General features: G+C 47.4%; 2 protein-coding genes across 7 annotated transcripts in view; one reads left to right on the forward strand and one right to left on the reverse strand.

Moving 5' to 3' along the window:
- LOC105488070 (zinc finger protein 586) overlaps nt 1-20,423 on the forward strand; it is a 65,626-nt gene that overhangs the window by 29,274 nt on the left and 15,929 nt on the right. For 2 of the 3 annotated variants that reach the window (XM_011751778.3, XM_011751782.3), the window contains exon 1: nt 14,365-14,898. The exons of the other annotated variant lie outside the window; for it this stretch is intronic. In XM_011751778.3, the coding sequence (XP_011750080.2) occupies nt 14,866-14,898 (33 nt within the window). In that variant the 5' untranslated portion in view covers nt 14,365-14,865. Of the gene's footprint in view, nt 1-14,364; nt 14,899-20,423 lie in introns of those variants that run through there. 3 annotated transcript variants of the gene reach the window in all.
- LOC105488071 (zinc finger protein 552) lies at nt 133-9,569 on the reverse strand. 4 transcript variants are annotated; one of them, XM_011751796.3, is made up of 3 exons: nt 8,737-9,045; nt 4,561-4,687; nt 133-1,336 (listed from the first exon to the last, which is right to left on the reverse strand). In XM_011751796.3, the coding sequence occupies exons 1-3, from the start codon at nt 8,755-8,757 to the stop codon at nt 270-272; spliced, it is 1,215 nt and encodes a 404-aa protein (XP_011750098.2). In that variant the 5' UTR covers nt 8,758-9,045; the 3' UTR covers nt 133-269. The 4 variants fall into 4 exon arrangements, with proteins under 4 accessions (XP_011750098.2, XP_011750094.2, XP_011750099.2 ...); XM_011751795.3 differs by having other exon boundaries at nt 270-1,336; nt 8,915-9,552; XM_011751792.3 differs by lacking the exon at nt 4,561-4,687 and having other exon boundaries at nt 8,915-9,569.

Raw genomic sequence — 20,423 nt, forward strand, 5'->3', positions numbered from 1 at the left:
GTGAGTTATGAAGCCAGACTTCTGGAAATATCCTATATTTGTCACACTAGTAAGGCATTCAGTGTTAACTATAATCCTGAAGGAATACAGAGGTGTGGCTATAAAACTGCCCGAATTTATTTTACTTATAAGGACTCTTCTCTAGTGTGAACTCTCCAATGTCCAAGGAGAGCAGACCTTCGGGTAAACATTTTCCACATTTGCTACAATCACAGGATCTTACTAAGGTGTGTGCTCTCCTGTATTTACTGAGACTGGACTTACTGCACTCATAAGGCCTTTCTTTTGTGAACTCTCTGATGATGACGAAGTGAAGAGATTTGCCTAAATTTTTTTTCACATTCACTACACCCGTAAGGCTTTTCTCCAGTGTGAACTCTCCTGTGTTTAGTGAGACTGGAGCTTTCAGCAAAAGATTTCCCACATTCACTGCACTCATAAGGCTTCTGACCAGTGTGAACTCTCTTATGAACATGGAATGTAGAGCTGTGGGTAAATGACTTCCCACAATCACTGCATTCATATGGCCTTTCTCCAGTGTGAACTCTCTGGTGTGCAATGAGGTGGTACTTGTGCCTAAAAAATTTCCGACAAACCTCACATTCATACGGCTTCTCTCCAGTGTGAATTCTCTGGTGAACAAGGAGGTGGGACTTACTGTTAAATAATTTCCCACATATCCCACATGTATAAGGTTTTTCTCTAGCATGAACTCCTTGATGATTACTGAAGCTATTGTATTTGCTAAAGGATTTCCCATATTCACACCACACATAACATTCTTCTCTAGGGAGCAGTCTCTGGTGCTGACTGAGTATATGTTTGGTGCTAAAATGTTTCATGCATCCTCCACAGCTGTAATGAGTCTTTCCCCCATGAAAGGGAGACACACACTCAGTTTTTCTGTTTGACTTCTCCCCAGTGTGAGTGGCCTCTTTCTGGAGTAATCCTGACCTGGGCAAAAAGTCTTTCCCACTCTGACTGAAGACAGATGACTCCTCTGACACATGGAACTTACACCTCTTCACAAACGATGCTTCCTTAACACTGCCTCTATAGGGTTTCTCTCCAATGTACTCATTGTGGTGTTGATGAAAGTTTCCACTGTCATACAATTTGTTCCCCCAGGCCTCACAGCTGTGCAGTTTCTGCTTGGGATGTGTTCCCTGATGATCTCCCACGTGCAGAATGTCTCCTAAGATAGGGCCGCACATCTCACAGGGGTGGACCTTCTTGAGAGACACACCTGCCATAGGAATCCTGATCTGAGTCTCTCTTTGTATATATATACTCTGCTTAGAAGGTCCCTCCTCATCTTCCACTCCACACCAACAACCTGAAAGCAAGAAAATGCTGGTGAAGTGCATGTTAACTCTGCTGGGAAGGCACAGACCACCCACAAGTGTATCTGACAAACTGAGGAATTACTCCAAGGAAATACTTGGAGGAACAGAACGTTGGCTTCAGGTGGAAGATGGTGCTATTTTTTATTACTGGACTCTAAAGGTCACAGAATGTAGGAGGCCTCATGACGTAAAGGACACAACCATGTATGTAACACAGGGAGTAAAGGCAGGGTCCACAATTCCTGCATCTGCAAACCACTCATCTGCAGAACTTTACGTCCTCATGACATGTGAGTGCTATAGAGAGGGATTTGTCCAGGCCAAGGAAAACAGGAGCACAACACAGCAGCTACTGCTTGAGGACAGTTTAACAAAGTGTACCATTTGCTAACACAAAACCTGTATGCTAATACTGGAAACCACTGCAGATGAAGATGTGAGTAAAATTAAGATGTGGGGTCCAGAGACATGAAGATTATTTGGGGGACTAAATATCAGACTACAAGCTCATGTACAAAGCATTAAGAAAAAAAAAAAGGGTACAACTGACAATTCTGATGCTCTTAACAATGGGGAAGAGAACAGGAGCAGTGGCTTACAGCTGTAATCCCAACGTAGGAAGATCACCTGAGCCTAGAAATCCAAGACCAGCCTGGGAAATATGGTGAGACCCCATCACTACAGAAATTATTTTTAAAATGGTCAAGTGTGGTGACTCATGCCTGTAATCCCAGCACTTTGGGAGTCTAAGGCAAAGGGATTGCTCAAGTTCAGGAGATTGAGACCATCCCGGGCAACACAGCAAAACCTCCTCTCTGCAAACATAGCCAGGTGTGATGGCGTGCACCTGTAGTCCCACCTACTCAGGAGACTGAGGCTGGAGGATCACTTGAGCCCAGGAGGTTGAGGCTGCAGTGAGCTATATTCACACCACTGCACTCCAGGTAACAGCAAGTGACAGTGTGAGAACGTGTCTCAAAAAAGAAAAGAAAAGAGAGGAGAGGAGAGGGAAGAGGGAAGAAAAGGGCCGGGCACCGTGGGTCACACCTGTAATCCCAGCACTTTGGGAGGCCAAGGTGGGCAGATCACCTGAGGTCAGGAGTTCAAGACCAGCCTGACCAACATGTAGAAACCCTGTCTCTACTAAAAATACAAAATATTACCTGGGCATGGTGGCACATGACTATAATCCCAGGTACTCAAGCAGGAGAATCGCTTGAGCCTGGGAGACAGAGGTTGCAGTGAGCCGAGATGGCACCTTGCACTCCAGTCTGGACCACAAGAGTGAAACTCTGTCTCAAAAAAAAAAAAAGAATGGAGAAGGCCAGTAATGGATCATGGATCCATTGGCGCAATGGATCATGCCTGTAATCCCAGCACTGTGGGAGGCTGAGGCGGGCGGATCATGAAGTCAGGAGTTTGAGACCAGCCTGGCCAATATGGTGAAACTCCGTATCTACTAAAAATACAAAAATTAGCCAGGCATGGTGGCACGCGCCTGCAGTCCCAGCTACCCGGGAGGCTGAGGCAGAAGAATTGCTTGAACCCAGGAGGCGGAGGTTGCAGTGAGCCAAGATCACACCACTGCACTCCACCCTGGGCAACAAAGTGAGACTGTGTCTCAAAAAAAAAATAATTAGCTGGGCATAGTGGCATGCACCTGTATTCCCAGCTTCTCAGGAGGCTGAGGCAGGAGAATTGCTTCAGCCCGGGGGGCAGAGGTTGCAGTGAGCCGAGATCAAGCTACTTCACTCCAGCCTGGGCAACAGACCAAGATCCTGTCTCAAAAAACAAAACCAAAAACAAGAATGAAGGAGAAAAGACGATACAGAAATCATATGTGCCTACTTGTCTGGACCCAAAAATACTACTGAACTAGAATAGGTTTCTGGCATGATTTGAAGAAAACTCTGACATCATGCCCCACTGTTCTAGGATGCTATTCTGCAGGGACTCACAACCCGTAATGCTGAGGTGGGATTCATTTGCATCTTCTGACCACAGAAGATGATCCCACCACCAAGATAACCAAGTACAAGAGAAATACATGATGTAAGAACAAAGGGAAAGAAAGAACACAGAAACAGCCAACACTGGCTTAGAACAGCTCAGCACATGACAGCAGACAAGAAACTAAATATTACAAAATTTCTGTTTTTTTGAGACAGAGTCTTGCTCTGTTGCTCAGGCTGGAGCACAGTGGCACAATCTTGGCTCACTGCAACCTCTGCCTCCTGGGTTCAAGCAATCCTCCCACCTTAGCCTCCCAAATAGCCAGGATTACAAGCGTGCACCACCATGCCTGGCTAATTTTTATATTTTCAGTAGAGACAGGGTTTCACCATGTCGGCCAGGCTGTTCTCAAACTCCTGGCCTCAAGTAATCCACCTGTCTTGGCTTCCCCAAGTGCGGAAATTATAGGCATGAGCCACCGCACCAGACCTACGAAGAGAATTTCTAAGAAGGGTATTTCAAGAACACTCTATAGTCTATGTAGGCAGTGACAATGTCAATGAAGACAATTCCTGGCACAGGGAGGCATGAAGAAATAGCAGGGAGAGGAATTAATGAGATCCTGAACCTGAAATCTGGATGAAATCATACAAACATCCACAGGACAAACAAGATAGCCTGCATTAAGATGCCTGTAAGACTTTTGACTCTGAATTCTTCCCTGGGAGCCTACAGCTCCCTGGGAGCTCACTAGCAGGTATTGGGGCTGCTCCAAGAATGGAGAGGGCAGTATGCATACCTCAGTCCTACCAACCAAGAAATTACCCACAGAACTGAAGTAGGAAGCTGTGTCCATGCTCCTGACATGAGAAAGTCTTGCCAATAGAAAAAGAGGGGGAGGGCCGGGCGCGGTGGCTCAAGCCTGTAATCCCAGCACTTTGGGAGGCCGAGATGGGCGGATCACGAGGTCAGGAGATCGAGACCATCCTGGCTAACATGGTGAAACCCCATCTCTACTAAAAAATACAAAAAACTAGCTGGGCGTGGTGGCGGGCGCCTGTAGTCCCAGCTACACGGGAGGCTGAGGCAGGAGAATGGCGTGAACCTGGGAGGCGGAGCTTGCAGTGAGCTGAGATCTGGCCACTGCACTCCAGCCCGGGCGACAGAGCAAGACTCCGTCTCAAAAAAAAAAAAGAAAAAGAAAAAGAGGGGGAAAGACGGAGACTAGCTCAGATCACAGGGGTGAGTGTGGGCAACTTACCCAGGGAGGATATAAGTGCCAGGTTCTCCAGCATCACATCACGGTACAGGCATCTCTGAGCCTCACTAAGGAGATTCCATTCCTCCTGGGTAAAGTTCACAGCCACGTCTTCAAAAGTCACTGTGCCCTGTTATGACGTTGACAGATGAAACTACAAACGGCCCCTATGCTGAGGTATCACAATCCCTCTCTCCCATACATCTACTCTCACACATCTTCTCAAGGTTCTTAAATCATAGGAGAAACTAGTCCCACTGGTCATGGGGTACAGCCACCACCAACAATAATTAGGTGAACAAATAGGTATTTAATGTGTTGGCTGTGACATAAAGTTCACCCCCTCCTGACAGGCACTTCCCCTAGAATGGCCGAGGTCATGGAGAGCCCAATGTGGCACCTTCAGCACAGCAGAGATACCCTCTCTGAAAGCACATTCTTTAGACTTCCCAGGTACATATCCATGTCCATCCCCAGCTGACTGCCACACACCACTGGCCTCTCTAGCCTTTAAACAACTTGAAGTATTAATGCCCTCCTTTTTCTTCTACTAGTGTGGGTGGAAATCTCCCACTAGAGTTATATTGTAAAGGGGCAAAATAAATGACAACTGATACTCGATGGATGCCATTAACAGCAGTTTAAAAATAAAATATATTCACAAACTGGTAAGAGGGACACCACTCACCACAGAGGGGTTTCACTGTGGATAAGAGAGAGTAACCAGGAATTGTATAATGCAAGCTTTCTAAGATGAAAAGGGTGTAAACCTAATTCCCTCAGAAGGATGCCACTGGCTTCTTAAAATAACTCTGGTTGTAGAAATGGAATTGAAACACACTACAAAGTATAATAATCAGGAACTCTACCTGGTCACACTGATGGAAAGATTTCTTAGGCTACATTACTTAAGATAATAGAGGACTGGGCGTGGTGGCTTACATCTGTAATCCCACCACTTTGGGAGGCCGAGGCGGGCTGATCATGAGGTCAGGAGTTTGAGACCAGCCTGACCAACATGGCAAAATCCCATCTCTACTAAAAATACAAAAAAATTAGCTGGGCATGGTGGCGGGTGCCTGTAATTCCAGCTACTTGGGAAGCTGAACCAGGAGAATTGCTTGAACCTGGGAGGCAGAGGTTGCAGTGAACCGAGATTATGCCACTGCACTCCAGCCTGGGTGACACAGCAAGACTCTGTCTCAAAAAAAAAAAGACAGTAGAGTGGGAAAGAAATTTGCACTCAGGTCATTTGAGGACATACCAATATCGCCAGATATCCAAGTGGCAAATCACACTGGGCCTTCATTTTTGGGCTCACATGACATCATGGCTGACACCATCCAGACTATGCTTGGCCAACTCAAACAGGATCCAGTATCACCACAGAATTCCATTTCTATTGGATCCTAAAAGAAGTGGTAGTCTCAAATGATCCTATGAAGGCCTCCTTGCACGGCTCCATAGCGACGCAGAACTATGCATGACTTCAGATATCGGTGGCGCTATTCCACTTCTGTGCCATACTTGCTGACCCCTCAGCAATTATGACCTTCCTGTTTTCACCTAACACCATTTAAAGCCAAGCCCCACTGGTCGTCCATACCAGGCCGAGTGACTGTCACAGATGAGCATATTTCCTCCTTACCATATACTCCATGGTGAATGAAACTCCCCAGGCACCAACATAGTTATGTCACAATCTTGGCAAGTGCATACAATGGGAAATAAGCACCAACTGCAGTCTAAGTGTCACCTTCCCTCAATTACTCCTATACTTCTGAATGCATATCATGTCTATTATCTCCATGGAAGTCCATGTCCCCTGACAAAGTATGCTGTCAGATACAGCTTACCTTCTTTGTCACTTATCTCCCTGTTCTGTGTTTATGAATGACAATAATGTCAGCTAGGGATCCAAGCAAGGAATCCAGTCCTCAGTCTCTAATCACTGCTTCCTGGCCCGCTAAAAGATTTACCACATTAATCTGAAGTGTGCCCTCCTAAACGTGACCCTTGGCTAACTCACCTTAGTCCACATGTTCATTTCTATATATTGCATGGCCCCAATATCAGTTCGTTTCCAGATATCCCAACCTATGTGGACATTACTGACTTGTTGCCTCTACTTACTGGTCTCTGAATCATCTCAGATTCTTAACAACCCTCCTTATAACCCCAGTGAATGTTATGCCTACTGTCAATTTGCTCATCTCAGCTGATACAGCCTCTATCAGTACAGCTGCTAAGACCAAAAACTATGGGGTCATACCTGAAACCTCTCTTTCACACATTTACCATCATATTAAAATCTAGCTTCCCCTTTGCAAAATGTGAATAGTGAATCCAGCCACATCTTCTTAGCCATGAATTGTTCATTAACCCTCACCTGGATTATGGAATTAGCCTCAACGTTGATCTTCCTTCCTCCTCCCTCAACTCCACATTCTGTTCTCCAGTGTGGAGCCAAACAGAACTTTAGTAACATCAACTCCCGGCTCTCATCAGTCTTACCTCTAAGGATTTTGCTTCCTGGCACAAAATACAGGGTTAACCTTCTAAGTGTATTTACACAGGTTCACTGGAATGGGAATACCTCCATACAACGTGTCATGGAGTTAGGACCTTGGCCTTCGGGTTTCTACAAGGTTCCCAGATCAAATGTCTGAAAAAACACCACTTAAGAGTCCCAGGGCCAGGTGTGCTGGCTCAGGCCTGTAAGCTCAGCACTTTGGGTGGCCAAGGTGGGTGGATCGCTTGATCCCATAAGTTTGAGGCCAGCCTGGACAACACAGAGAAACACCGCCTCTACTTAAAAATAAATAAAATATAAAAATAAAAATTTAGCCGGGCATGGTACTGCACGTCTGCAGCCCCAGCTACTCAGGAGGCTGAACCAGGGAAGTCGAGGCTGCAGTGGGCAGAGATCGCGCCACTGCACTCCAGCCTGGGCGACAGAGTGAGAACCTGTCTCAAAAAAGTTTTAAAAATTAATTTATTTACTTATTTATTTTTTGAGACAGAGTCTCCCACTGTCGCCTAGGCTGGAGTGCTGTGGCGTGATCTCGGCTCACTGCAAGCTCCGCCTCCCCGGTTCACGCAATTCTCCTGCCTCAGCCTCCCCAGTAGCTGGGACTACAGGCGCGCACCACCACGCCCGGCTAATTTTTTGTATTTTTAGTAGAGACGGGGTTTCACCGTGTTAGCCAGGATAGTCTCCATCTCCTGACCTCGTGATCTGCCCGCCTCGGCCTCCCAAAGTGCTAGGATTACAGGCGTGAGCCACCGCGCCCGGCCATATTAAAGTAAATTTTAAAAAGACCCAGGCCACCACAAGCTAGAGAACATGTGGATAGAAGTCAGGACCAGTGAGGGAGTAGAACACCCTACACTTTCTTTCTTTCTTTAGTTTTTTTGAGACGGAGTTTCGCTCTAGTTGCCCAGGCTGGAGTGCAATGGCGCGATCTTGGCTCACGGAAACCTACGTCTCCCAGGTTCAAGCGAGTCTCCTGCCTCAGCGTCCCAAGTAGCTGGGATTACAGGCATGCGCCACCACGCCTGGCTAATTTTGTATTTTTAGTAGAGACGGAGTTTCTTCATGGTTGGTCAGGCTAGTCTCTAACTCCCAACCTCAGGTGATCCGCCCGCCTAGGCTACCCAAAGTGCTGAGATTACAGGAGTGAGCCACCGCACCGGCCACACCCTCCACTTTCTTGCATGCGTTCCTTAAACGCTTCTACAGCCATAAGGACCTGAGGGGAGAGGCTGACTTTACAGGACTGTGTCCCTGATAGGATCTGGTAAGCTCAGGCCTCCCTGAACGCTTTTGTGTGCATGGAGCCAGGTGACCTTGGACTGTTGTCTGACCTGCGTGTCTCAGCACAAAATGTGATCTACAAGGATTCCGTCTCAAAGGGCCCCAACGTCATCCTCTCTCTACTCTGTTCTTTATTTGGCCTTGGGGAACTTTAAAAGCCCGGACTTTGATCCAGTCCCTTCTTTCTTGGAAATTCTCCATATTTCTAGTGTCCTCGCAATGATTTCACAGCCCCCAGCCTCTTTGCTTTTCCAGGAGGAGTTCCGCCTCACAGGTTGTTCCCTATAGGCGCCTGTGGACCCCAGGTTCCATCCTCCCGGATCCGTCCATCTCCAGGCCATTGCCCTCGCCCCTCCCTGTACCTGTCGTTCTCCCCACCGCATCCCACTGGTGTCTGAAACAGGGATCCCTTCCGAGAGCGTCTCAGTGTCCCGACGCCAGGTCCGGGTTGCAGAGCCGTGAGCAGATGCCGCTCCCTCGCTGCTTTAGGACTTGTGTGACTACGAGGTGACCGGAGAGCACGGAAGGCGTCACAATTACCTGAACCGGGAACCTCAGAGCGGGGGCCGCCATGGGACCACGTGGGGTAAGCTGGGTTGAGAGCCGCGGGCGCCCTAAAGAGCTGCAGAGTTAAGTCTGTGCAGAGAGAAGAACGACTCTGGACCTTCTGGATCCATTCACCACAACGGTCCCTCCACAGCGATCCCAGGCCTCTCATTCCACAAACACACCTAAAGCCAATCGAAATGGCCGCTACTAAAGGGCGCCGGGAGTCCCGCCTCTACCGTACGTGCGCATACGGAAGCGCCTTCAATCTGAGCTCTCACTGGCTCTGCCGTGCTGTCATTTGACGCAGAGCTTTCTGGGTACTGTAGTTTCCCAGGTTCCAACATGGTAAAAAGAGCGATCCCCTGGGGCTCTTGGGAAGGGAAAGCCCAGCTCCATCTCCTGGGCTCTCAGGGAGGAGTCCTGACCCCGCACAGTGGCGCGCGCTTATAATCCCAAATTTTGGGAGGCTGAGGTGGCAGGAATGATTGAGCCCAGGTGGTCCAGGCTGCACTGAGCTATACCTGCACCTCTGCACTCCAGCCTGGGCAACAGACCCTGTCTCAAAAGAAAAGTTAATTAAGCATTTGTGCTGTTAAAGGAGAAGACCACCCCCATACTGTTTTATGCCCAATTTCTGCCTCCAAAGAAAGAAGTAAAAACTAAAAGGCAGAAATGAAATCCACAGGCAGACAGCCTGGCGCCACACCCTGGGTCTGGTTAAAGATCAACCCCTGAACTAACCGGTTATGTTATCTATAGATTCCAGACACTGTATGGAAAAGCGTTGTGAAAATCCCTGTCCTGTTCTGTTCAGTTCTGATTACCAGTGTGTGCAGTCCCCAGTCACATACCCCCTGCTTGCTCAATCGATCACGACCCACTCACGCGGACCCCTTTAGAGTTGTAAGCCCTTAAAAGCGACAGGGATTGCTCACTTGGGGAGCTTGGTTGTTGGATAGCTCCCGGCTGAATAAAACCCTTCCCTCTTTAACTCAGCGTCTGACGGGTTTTGTCTGCGGCTTGTCCTGCTACATTTCTTGGTTGCTTTACCAGGAAGCAAGGTGATTAACGGATGGTCGAGGCAGCCCCTTAGGAAGCTGAGTCCTGCCCTTTGGAGCATCCCTACAGGGGACTCTGGCCAAGCTTGAGGGACGCGGATCCTGGGAGCGATCCCAGGTAGGTAGTTGCCCGGGTGGAACACCTTGCCAGAGCAGTGCGTGGCAGGCCCCCATGGAGGATCAACGCAGTGGCTGAACATTGGGAAGGAACTGGCACTTGGAGTCTGGACATCTGAAACTCCGTCTCAATCAATCAATCATACAGGAAGCATTGTCAGATATAAAATAGTGTTTGACTTCTTTAGTCTAAAAACTAATAAAAATAGGTCTTAAGGAAATTCCTCAGTAGAAAGTCACCAAGAACTAGAAAGTCCACTGCTGATGTCCGTCCTCACATTTAAAACAAAAGGTCAATTTCTTAGAAATTATATACTTGGTTTATCTTCCACTTTACTTTCCCTCAAAACTAAAAGTCTTTTAGTGCAGGTACCACCCCCTAGAATTTCCAGTAAACCAGCACCAGCCTGAAGATCAAAGGTGGGAAGAAGGTGGAAAAGGTGGAAAGGTTTCTCATCAAAAGGTGGAAAGAAGAAAAACTCGAGCCAGACTAGGAAGGACCCTACCTTGTGCTGTTAACCACCAAGACTGCTGTTTGTAGAGTGGAAAAGGAATGGACTCATCATACCCAAGTCAAAGCTCCATGCCCTCCGGACTCGTGGGCCACAGTCCCAGGAGAAAACCTTACCAAACTAAAGCTAAGAAAAATTTAACGCTTTCATCTATTCTATTACTCTTTCTTCTTTCCTCGCTCTATTGCTGACCATCTAGTTATTAACATAACCAAATCAATTTCACCTCAAACTATTGCATTTAATGCTTGCCTTGTTATACCCTTGGGGACTTGCCAAGTCAAAGACAGCTCTCTACTTCAGAAAAGTACTTCTGTCCCTCCTGACTCTCCTCAGACTGGGCATTAGTAAACTAGGACCATTTAATCCAGGTAGATTTCAATAAAGACCCCAGTGTCAACCAGGAGTCTTGCCCCCAGTGGAGAGCTTTTATGCCATAGTTGGTCAAACGTTCTGTGGACCACTAAAGAGCAAGGATGGATGGCCCCAACTGGTTTTTGTAATTTCCTAAAATCATACATTCATTTTACTAGAGGATCATAAAAGTTAAAGACTTAAAACAAACTTTGGCAATTAAAACAGGATACCAAGATGCAAATGCCTGGTTGGAATGGATCAAATATTCCATCCACATGTTAAACAAAAGCAATCGTTATGCTTGTGCACATGGTAGGCCAGAGGCCCAGATTGTCCCCTTTCCACTAAGGTGGTCCTCCAGTCAACCAGGTGTGGGCTGCATGGTAGCTTTTTTCCAGGATTCTACAGCCTGGAGTAATAAGTCGTGCCATGTTCTCTCTGCTATATCCCAAAGTCTGGCACCCTACGGGTCAGCCCCTGAGGGCCATCCAGCTTCCATCGCCCAATGCTAAGTTCACTTCGTGTCTCTCACGACAGGGAGGAAACTTAGCGTTCCTTGGAGACCTGAAGAGATGCAGTGAACATAAGAATTTTCAAGGCCGAGTGCGGTGGCTCAGGCCTGTAATCCCAGCACTTTGGGAGGCCGAGACGGGCGGATCACAATGTCAGGAGATCGAGACCATCCTGGCTAACAGGGTGAAACCCCGTCTCTACTAAAAAATATAAAAAAACTAGCGGGGCGAGGTGGTGGGCACCTGTCGTCCCAGCTACTTGGGAGGCTGAGGCAGGAGAATGGCATAAACCCGGGAGGCAGAGCTGCAGTGAGCTGAGATTCGACCACTGCACTCCAGCCTGGGCAACAGAGCGAGACTCTGTCTCTAAAAAAAAAAAAAAAAAAGAATTTTCAAGAGCTCATCAATCAGTCAGCCCTTGTTCATCCCCAAACGGATGTGTGGTGGTATTGTGGTGGACCTTTACTGGACACTCTGCTGAATAACTGGAGTGGCACTTGTACTTGGTCCAATTGGCTATCCCTTCCACCCTGGCATTTCATCAACCAGAGGGAGGAAAAATAAGACATCGTAAAGCGAGAGAAGCTGCTGACCAACACCCACCCCCCTTCTCTCTATCTCTTTTACTCAATAAATATGAAGGGTGCTAAAAGCTCAGGGCCCTTGTTCACTAGAAGCAAGGAGCCCCCGACCCCTTTTTCCAAATACACACTTTTGTCTTTTTTTTTTTTTTTTTTTTTTTTTTTTTTTGAGACGGAGTCTCACGCTGTTGCCCAGGCTGGAGTGCAGTGGCGCGATCTCGGCTCACTGCAAGCTCCGCCTCCCGGGTTCCCGCCATTCTCCTGCCTCAGCCTCCTGAGTAGCTGGGACTACAGGCGCCCGCCACTGCGCCCGGCTAATTTTTTTTGTATTTTTAGTAGAGACGGGGTTTCACTGTGGTCTCGATCTCCTGACCTTGTGATCCGCCCGCCTCGGCCTCCCAAAGTGCTGGGATTACAGGCTTGAGCCACCGCGCCCGGCCTTGTCTTTTTTTTATTCCTGCATTCATCCCCCTTTGTTAAGTCCAGCAAGGTCCGTGGCAACTTTAGGCCTTATATAGCTGTGTGTTTCTGTTAGGATAGCCACAGTCAGCTGTCACCACAAAGCTCCCTCCTGCATCCTGGACTGGACAAATGAGGATATCTGTTCTACATCTTACTTGTGAGCAGACAATACTTTATTTAAATTATGCTGCAATTTGGGGCAATCCTGATTCACAAGGAAATAAACTTTCAGGATGAAATAACACTTATAAGGCTGAGGCAGGCAGATCACAAAGTCAGGGGTTCAAGACCAGCCGGGCCAACATGGTGAAGCCACCTCTCTTCTAAAGATACAATAAAATTATCTCGACGTGGTAGTGGGCACCTGTAGCCCCAGCTACTTAGGAACCTGAGGCAGGAGAATAGCTTGAACATGGAAGGCAAAAGTTGCAGTGAGCCGAGATCGCACCATTGCACTCTAGCCTGGGCGACAGAGCAAGACTCCATCGCAAAAAAAAAAAATAGTAATAACGTTTATGGTAATAAGTACATAGACAATCAAATTTAGGTAGTTGGAATTCAAACCTCCCCAAGCTGTATGCCCAATAGAAAATAAATGCCCAGATGAGCAATTAACATTTCAAATAGTCTTAATTACAGTCGTAAATGAATCCATTCTCCCTTTGTCGCCTGCAATGGAGTGCAGTGGCGCCATCTCTGCTCACTGAAAGCTCCGCCTCCAAGGCTCCCGCCATTCTCCTGCCTCAGCCTCCTGAGTAGCTGGGACTGCAGGCGCCTGCCACCATGATGGCTAATTTTTTTTTTTTTTTTTTTTTTTTTTTTTTGTATTTTTACTAGAGACGGGGTTTCACCGTGTTAGCCAGGATGGTCTCGATCTCCTGACCTCGTGATCCGCCCACCTTGGCCTCCCAAAGTGCTGAGATTACAGGCCTGAGCCACGGCGCCCGGCCGGTTTTATACATTTTAGGGAGATATGAGACATCAGTGAATATATGTAAGAAGTACATTGGTTCTGACCAGAAAGGCGGGGACAAGTAGGTGAGAGACAAATAGTTGGATTCTTTTTTTTTTTTTTTTTTTGAGACGGGAGTCTCGATCTGTCGCCCAGGCTAGAGTGCAGTAGTGGGATCTGGACTCCCTGCAACCTCCCCCACCCAGGTTGACTCCATTCTCCTGCCAAGTAGCTGGGACTACAGGCGTCTGCCACTACGCCCGGCTGATTTTTTGTGTTTTTGTTAGAGACGGGGTTTCACCATGTTAGCCAGGATGGTCTCGATCTCCTTACCTCGTGATCCGCCTGCCTCGGCCTCCCAAAGTGCTGGGATTACAGGCGTGAGCTACTGCCTCCCGCCAATAGTTGCATTCTTTTTAGTTTCTGATAAGCCTTTCCAAAGGAGGCAATGAGAATATGCATCTATCTCAGTGAGGAGAGGGATGACTTTGAATAGAATGGGAGGCAAGTTTGCCCTGAGCAGTTCCCAAATTGACTTTTCCCTTTAGTTTAGTAATTTTTGAGGCCACAAGATTTTCCTTTCACAGATTCTATGAGCAGGAGAGTTGTTTTTTGTAGGAATCACAGAGATTCAACTTTGAACTCCTGCTTTAGGGGAGCACATCTCTCACTTTCTTGATTTGCCTTAGGGACTCTAATGCTTCTGAGGGCCTTCAGAAACATTATAACACAATAACGTTTATCAGCCTCTGCTTCCAGTGTAGGTATTTTACGACTGAATGACTGTTTCAAACGGTGAGGTAATTTGGATTTTTAGCCTTTGGGAGAATTCTAAATAATAGTTTTAGCTTGAGCTTCCTATTATTTAGCTTGAGCTCCCCGAAATCTGAAATAGTATTTTTCCAATTCTTGAGTGATTACTTACAGACACTAGTCTCCAGGAATCTCAGTTACGGTTTCTAAGGCTAGGTGAGGCCCGTCCTCTGCCCCGGAAGGGCGCGCTTTTAAGGAAAGCCCCTGACCTGACGGCGGGCTTTTCCCGCAAATGCGCCTCTGGGTAGCGCTCTCTTTACTGCCTTGGAACTTGCTGAACTACAATACCCAGAAAGCTCTGCGTTGAAGGACAGTGCGTCAGAGCCAATGAGGGCTCGGAAGGGAGGCATTTCCGTGTGTGCACCTAACGTAGGGCCGGTACTTCCGGGGTCCTTCAGTAGCGGCCAAGTTGATCCGCGATTCGCGTGTTTGTCCAGTGAGTGGCCCGGGTCTGCTAGGTGGGGCCGCGGTGACTGAACCCCGAAGGTGGAGAGGAATCGTCCTCGGTGCCCAGAGGCCGCTCTGCAGTCCTGTGGCGGCTCCCACTGCTCCTAGGCCGTGCTTCCCCAAGTAGTCCGATGGCAGCGGCTGTGCCGAGGCGCCAAACTCAGGTAATTGTGGCGCCTTCTGTGCCCTCAGGTCACCTCATCGTCACCCAGGTCCTAAACCAGCGAGGGAGCGGCTCCTGCTCACGGGTCTGTAGCCGGTACCTGGCGTAGGGACACTGAGGCGCTCGCAGGAGGGGTCCCGGTGTAACCGTCCAGTGGGTTCACCTTGCCAGCTGCCTACACAGAGCCGGTTTATGAAGACTGGGGAATGGCAGTGGAGAAATAGTAATTCACGCAGAGCCGTCTGGCTGTTCGGGAGACAGGAGTTTTATTATTATTCAAATCAGTCTCCCCAAGCATTCCGGGATCAGAGTTTTCAAAATTAATTTGGCGGGTAGTGGCTTGGAAAGTGGGGAGTGCTGATGGGTCAGGTTGGAGATGGATTCATAGGGGGTTGAAGTGAGTTTTTCATGCTGTTTTCTGTTCTGGGTGGGATGGGAGAACTGATTGACCCAGATTACCGGTCTGTGTCTTGTCAACTGATCCATCCAGTGCAGAATCTGCAAAATACCTCAAGCACTGATCTTAGCTTTTACAGTAGGATGTTATCTTCAGGAGCAACTTGGGAAGGTTCAGACTCTTGGAGCCAGAAGCTGCATGACCCCTAAATGGGGTCATGCTTTTTTTTTTTTTTTTTTTGAGAGGGAGCCTCCCTCTGTCGCCCAGGCTGGAGTGCAGTGTCGCGATCTCGGCTCACTGCAAGCTCCGCCTCCCAGGTTCACTTCATTCTCCTGCCTCAGCCTCCCCAGTAGCTGGGACTACAGGCGTCTGCCACCACACCCGGCTAATTTTGCCTAGTTTTAGTAGAGACGGGGTTTCACCGTGTTAGCCAGGATGGTCTCCATCTCCTGACCTCGTGATCCGCCCGCCTCGGTCTCCCAAAGTGCTGGGATTACAGGCCTGAGCCACCGTACCTGGCAGACAGATAGGTTTTCTTTTTTTTTTTTTGAGGCGGAGTCTCGCTCTGTCGCCCAGGCTGGAGTGCAGTGGCGCGATCTCGGCTCACTGCAAGCTCCGCCTCCCGGGTTCCGCTCCGCCTCCCGGGTTTCCGCCATTCTCCTGCCTCAGCCTCCCGAGTAGCTGGGACTACAGGCGCCGACACCACGCCCGGCTAATTTTTTTTTTGTATTTTTAGTGGAGACGGGGTTTCATTGTGTTAGCCAGGATGGTCTCGATCTCCTGACCTCGTGATCCGCCCGTCGGCCTCCCAAAGTGCTGGGATTACAGGCTTGAGCCACCGCGCCCGGCGGACAGATAGGTTTTCTAATGTTGATGATAAGGACATGAAAGAGGAATCGGGCATGAGCCCAAAGGCTTTTGATCTTTGCAGCTGTAACCATGGACGCTGTGTCAGCTAAGATGAAGTTGGTATTGACATAATATTCACTGTGGATATCTTTTTTTTTTTTTTTTTTTTGAAACGGAGTCTCACGCTGTTGCCCAGGCTGGAGTGCAGTGGCGCGATCTCGGCTCACTGCAAGCTCCGCCTCCCGGGTTCCCGCCATTCTCCTGCCTCAGCCTCCTGAGTAGCTGGGACTACAGGCGCCCGCCACCGCGCCCGGCTAATTTTTTGTATTTTTAGTAGAGACGGGGTTTCACTGTGGTCTCGATCTCCTGACCTTGTGATCCGCCCGCCTCGGCCTCCCAAAGTGCTGGGATTACAGGCTTGAGCCACCGCGCCCGGCCTTCAGGATTATATTTAACACTGAATGAAGGCCTTACTAGTGTGACAAATATAGGACATTTATCCAGAAGTCTGGCTTCATAACTCACAGGAGAGCTGTCACTATGGAAATGCCTTTTGAGTGTAATGTTTGCAAAAAAGCATTGTGCCTTCTCATTGGATCCTAAAACACTGAGATGAGAAAAACACTGTAGATGTATAGGGAATGTTATTTCTTCATTTTTTTGGAGAGGGTCTCACTCCATCACCCATGCTGGAGTGCAGTGCTGCGATCATAGCTCACTGCATCCTCCGCCCCCTAGGCTCAAGTGATCCTCCAATCTTAGTCTCCATGTAGCTGGGTCCACAGGCGTGCACCACCATGCCTGGCTATTTTCTTGTATTAGTAGAGATGGGGTTTTACCGTGTTTCCCAGGCCAGAATTGAACTCCTGAGGTCAAGCAATCTGTACACCTCCGCTTCCCAAAGTGCTGAGATTCTAGGTTTGAGCCAGTGCTCTGCCAATTATGCTTTTCTGTGTAACATGAGAGGAGATCCTTTGAGGGTGCCATGTGCCTAGATTGAAAAAACTCCAGGCATGTGGCATCTGTACTATATTTTTTAGTATGCCCTGTTACCTTGCTAGATTTATGTGACTGCCACTTCTCTGGCAAAAGCCATTACACCTCAGCTACTTGGTAGGTGCCCACATTGCATCATTCACCTATTTCGTATTCTAGAAGTACCCATTCACGAGGAATTGTATTGTATCCCATTCACGAGGAATTTTTAAGTTTTTTTGTTTGTTTGTTTGTTCGTTTTTTGGTTTTTTTTGTTTGTTTGTTTGTTTTTGAGACAAAGTCTCACTGTCGCCCAGGCTGGAGTGCAGTGGTGTGATCCCGGCTCACTGCAACCTCTGCCTCCCAGGTTCAAGTGATTCTCCTGTCTCAGCGTCCTGAGTAACTGGGATTACAGGCACCCACCACCACGCCCAGCTAATTTTTGTATTTTTAGTAGAGACGGGGTTTCACTATGTTGGTCAGGCTGATCTTGAACTCCTAACCTCATGATCTGTCCACCTCCGCCTCCCAAAGTGCTGGGATTACAGGTGTGAGTCACTGCTCCCAGCCTTTTTTTCAAAGTTTTAAAATTTATATTTTTTGTAGAGACAGGGTCTTGCTGTGTTGCACAGGCTGGTCTCAAACTGCTGATCTTGAGTGATCCTTCTGCCTGGCTTCCCAAAGTGTTGGTATTATAGGCATGGTGTGAGTCAGCATGCTGGGGCTTTTTTATTTCTTTAATTTTTAATTCCTGATCTAGTCACAGAAGGATTTGTTGAGTAGCCTCAGCACTTCTTGCTTTTTCATTTCTTTCTGTTAAGTTACACCACGGACCTTCCCCATTTTTGTCCCATAGGACTCTTGTACTGACTTGAAAAGATAGACTATTTCGGTTGAGCGCGGTAGCTCATGCCCATAATCCCAGCACTTTGGGAGGCCAAGGTGGGTGGATCACAAGGTCAGGAGTTCGAGACCAGCCTGGGCAATATGGGAAAACCCTGTCTCTTCGAAAAATACAAAAATTAACCAGGCATTGTGGCACACCTGTAGTCAGCTACTCAGGAGACTGAGGCAGGAGAATTGCTTGAACCCTGGGAGGTGGAGGTTGAAGCGAGCCGAGATCACGCCACTGCACTCTGGCCTGGGTCCTGCTACCTTGAAGGACAGCATAGCTAAACTATGTGGCTCAGGGGACTGCATGAATGCAGAATGTAGCTTTCTCCACTTGTGGCCTTTTTGCATAGCTGCCCAAGGCCTCCAAAGGACGACTTCAGGGCTTTGTGGTCTTTTATCTGTAGCATGGATACTACAGATTGTGGGTTCATAGGTCAGCTGGGTACAGGACAGTTTTTATATAACAACCTCTGGTGGTTTTTTTATTTTAATGTCAATACCACACTGAAAGATGGGTGATTTTTTTTTAACACGACAAAATTTTATCTTATGAGGTATATTGCATTGTGCTCAATACTGTTGAAGGAACTCTGTTCAGCAGATCTTACAAGGCACACATGTGCCCTGATATCCAGAAATCTATAGGGCAACATCACAGGTTGTAAGGTTACAGGGTGAAATTATAATTTTATGGTTACTTAGTTACTGCATTTATAGTCAGCAGAGGGGACAGCAACAAAGTTTTTGAAATGCACCTTTTTTTTTTTTTGAGATACAGTCTCACTCTGTCACCCAGACTGGAGTGCAGTTCCGCCATCTTGGCTCACTGCAACCTGTGCCTTCTGGGTTCAAGCGATTCTCTCACCTTAGTCACCCAAGTAGCTAGAATGACAGGTGCATGCCACCACACCCAGCTAATGTTTTGTATTTTTAGTAGAGATGAGTTTCACCATGTTACACAGGCTGGTCTCAAATTCAACTATTGAGCTCAGGTGATCTGCTCACCTCTGCCTTCCAAAGTGCTGGGATTACAGGTGTGGGCCACTGTGTTCGGCTGAAATGTATGGCTTTTAAAGGAGTGTCCACAGTTATGCAGTCACTATGTCTGTGATGGATAAGCAGATACAGAAATTCTCTCAGGACTTCCATAATGATGAATGTTGGTAGCTAAGCTTTGATCAGAGGAAATAATCTAAAGGTTTTGTGGATTCATGTGACCTTTTGGGCTGGTCACCTTAAAGTAACTCTTGTATTAACAGGAGGAACAGGATAGGGAAAAAGAACTCAGTTCAGTGATGTAGCTTTGTGACCAGCCTGATCCAGTTTAATCAGGTAGAAATAACCTTCTTGTTACATCAATATTTGCTTCTATGGAGGCTAGTTTCCCCACTTAGGGCATGAGAAGAATTGGTAGCGTCAATATAGAATTGCCAAACCTGTCACCAAAAATAGTGGCAAATCTGTATTTTTCTCTTATATGATAAAAGCTGTAATAAGGTATAGGCCGAGCGTCATGGCTCATTCCTGTATTCCCAGCACTATGGGAGGCTGAGGGAGACAGATTCCTTGAGCCCAGGAAGTTGAGACCAGCATGGGGAACATGGCAAAACCTTGTCTCTAGGAAAAATAGCCAGGCATGGTGTCATGTACCTTAGTCCTAGCTACATGGGAGGATTGCTTGAGCCTGGGAGGCAGAGGTTACAGTGAACCAAGATCCCAATGCTGCAGTTCAGCCTGGGCAACAGAGTGAGACCTTGTCTCAAAAATAAAGATATAAATGACATCCAATAAAATATGCATATTTGAGTTGTAGGATAAGTCTTGAATTTTCTTATAATCCCATGAAACTATCATCAGAGTCACAATAATGAATTTATCTAATCTATCACCTTTGTATTCACCTGGAGCCTTTATAAAGTTTTTCTCTCTGCTTTCCAAACAACCATTGATTTACTTTGCTATATAATAGAGAACTTTCCATTTTCTGGAATTTTCTGACTGATGTAATAAAGTGTTTCCTCTTATACTCCCTGGGTGCTCTCCTGCATCATGCTTATTTTGATGTCAATGTAGATATATGAGTTGTTCATTTGTTTTATATTGCTGAGAAGTATAGTCTGCCATGAAATGTCATTGTATATTCATTCATTCATTCATCCATTTATGGATATTTGAGTTGCTGCTTACTTTTTTTTTTTTTTTAAAGACTGTTGACCAGATTGGAGTGCAGTGGTGTGATTTTGGCTGATTGCAACCTCCACCTCCCAGGTTCAAGCAATTCTCCCACCTCAGCCTCCCACGTAGCTGGGATTACATGTGTGAGCCACCATGCCCGGCTGTTTTTTGAATTTTTAGTAGAGATGGGGTTTCGCCGTGTTAGGTTCATCTCAAACTCCTGGCCTCAAGTGATC

Source organism: Macaca nemestrina, chromosome 20, assembly GCF_043159975.1.
Source record: "Macaca nemestrina isolate mMacNem1 chromosome 20, mMacNem.hap1, whole genome shotgun sequence".
Lineage (NCBI taxonomy): Eukaryota > Metazoa > Chordata > Mammalia > Primates > Cercopithecidae > Macaca > Macaca nemestrina.

Coding starts and splice junctions, on each gene's coding strand:
- LOC105488071 (XM_011751792.3), bottom strand. CDS start 9,092: ATGAGAGGCCTGGGATCGCTGTGGAGGGACCGTTGTGGTGAATGGATC. Junction 1,337..8,914: donor CTCTGAGGTTCCCGGTTCAG/GTAATTGTGACG, acceptor TCTTGCTTTCAG/GTTGTTGGTGTGGAGTGGAA.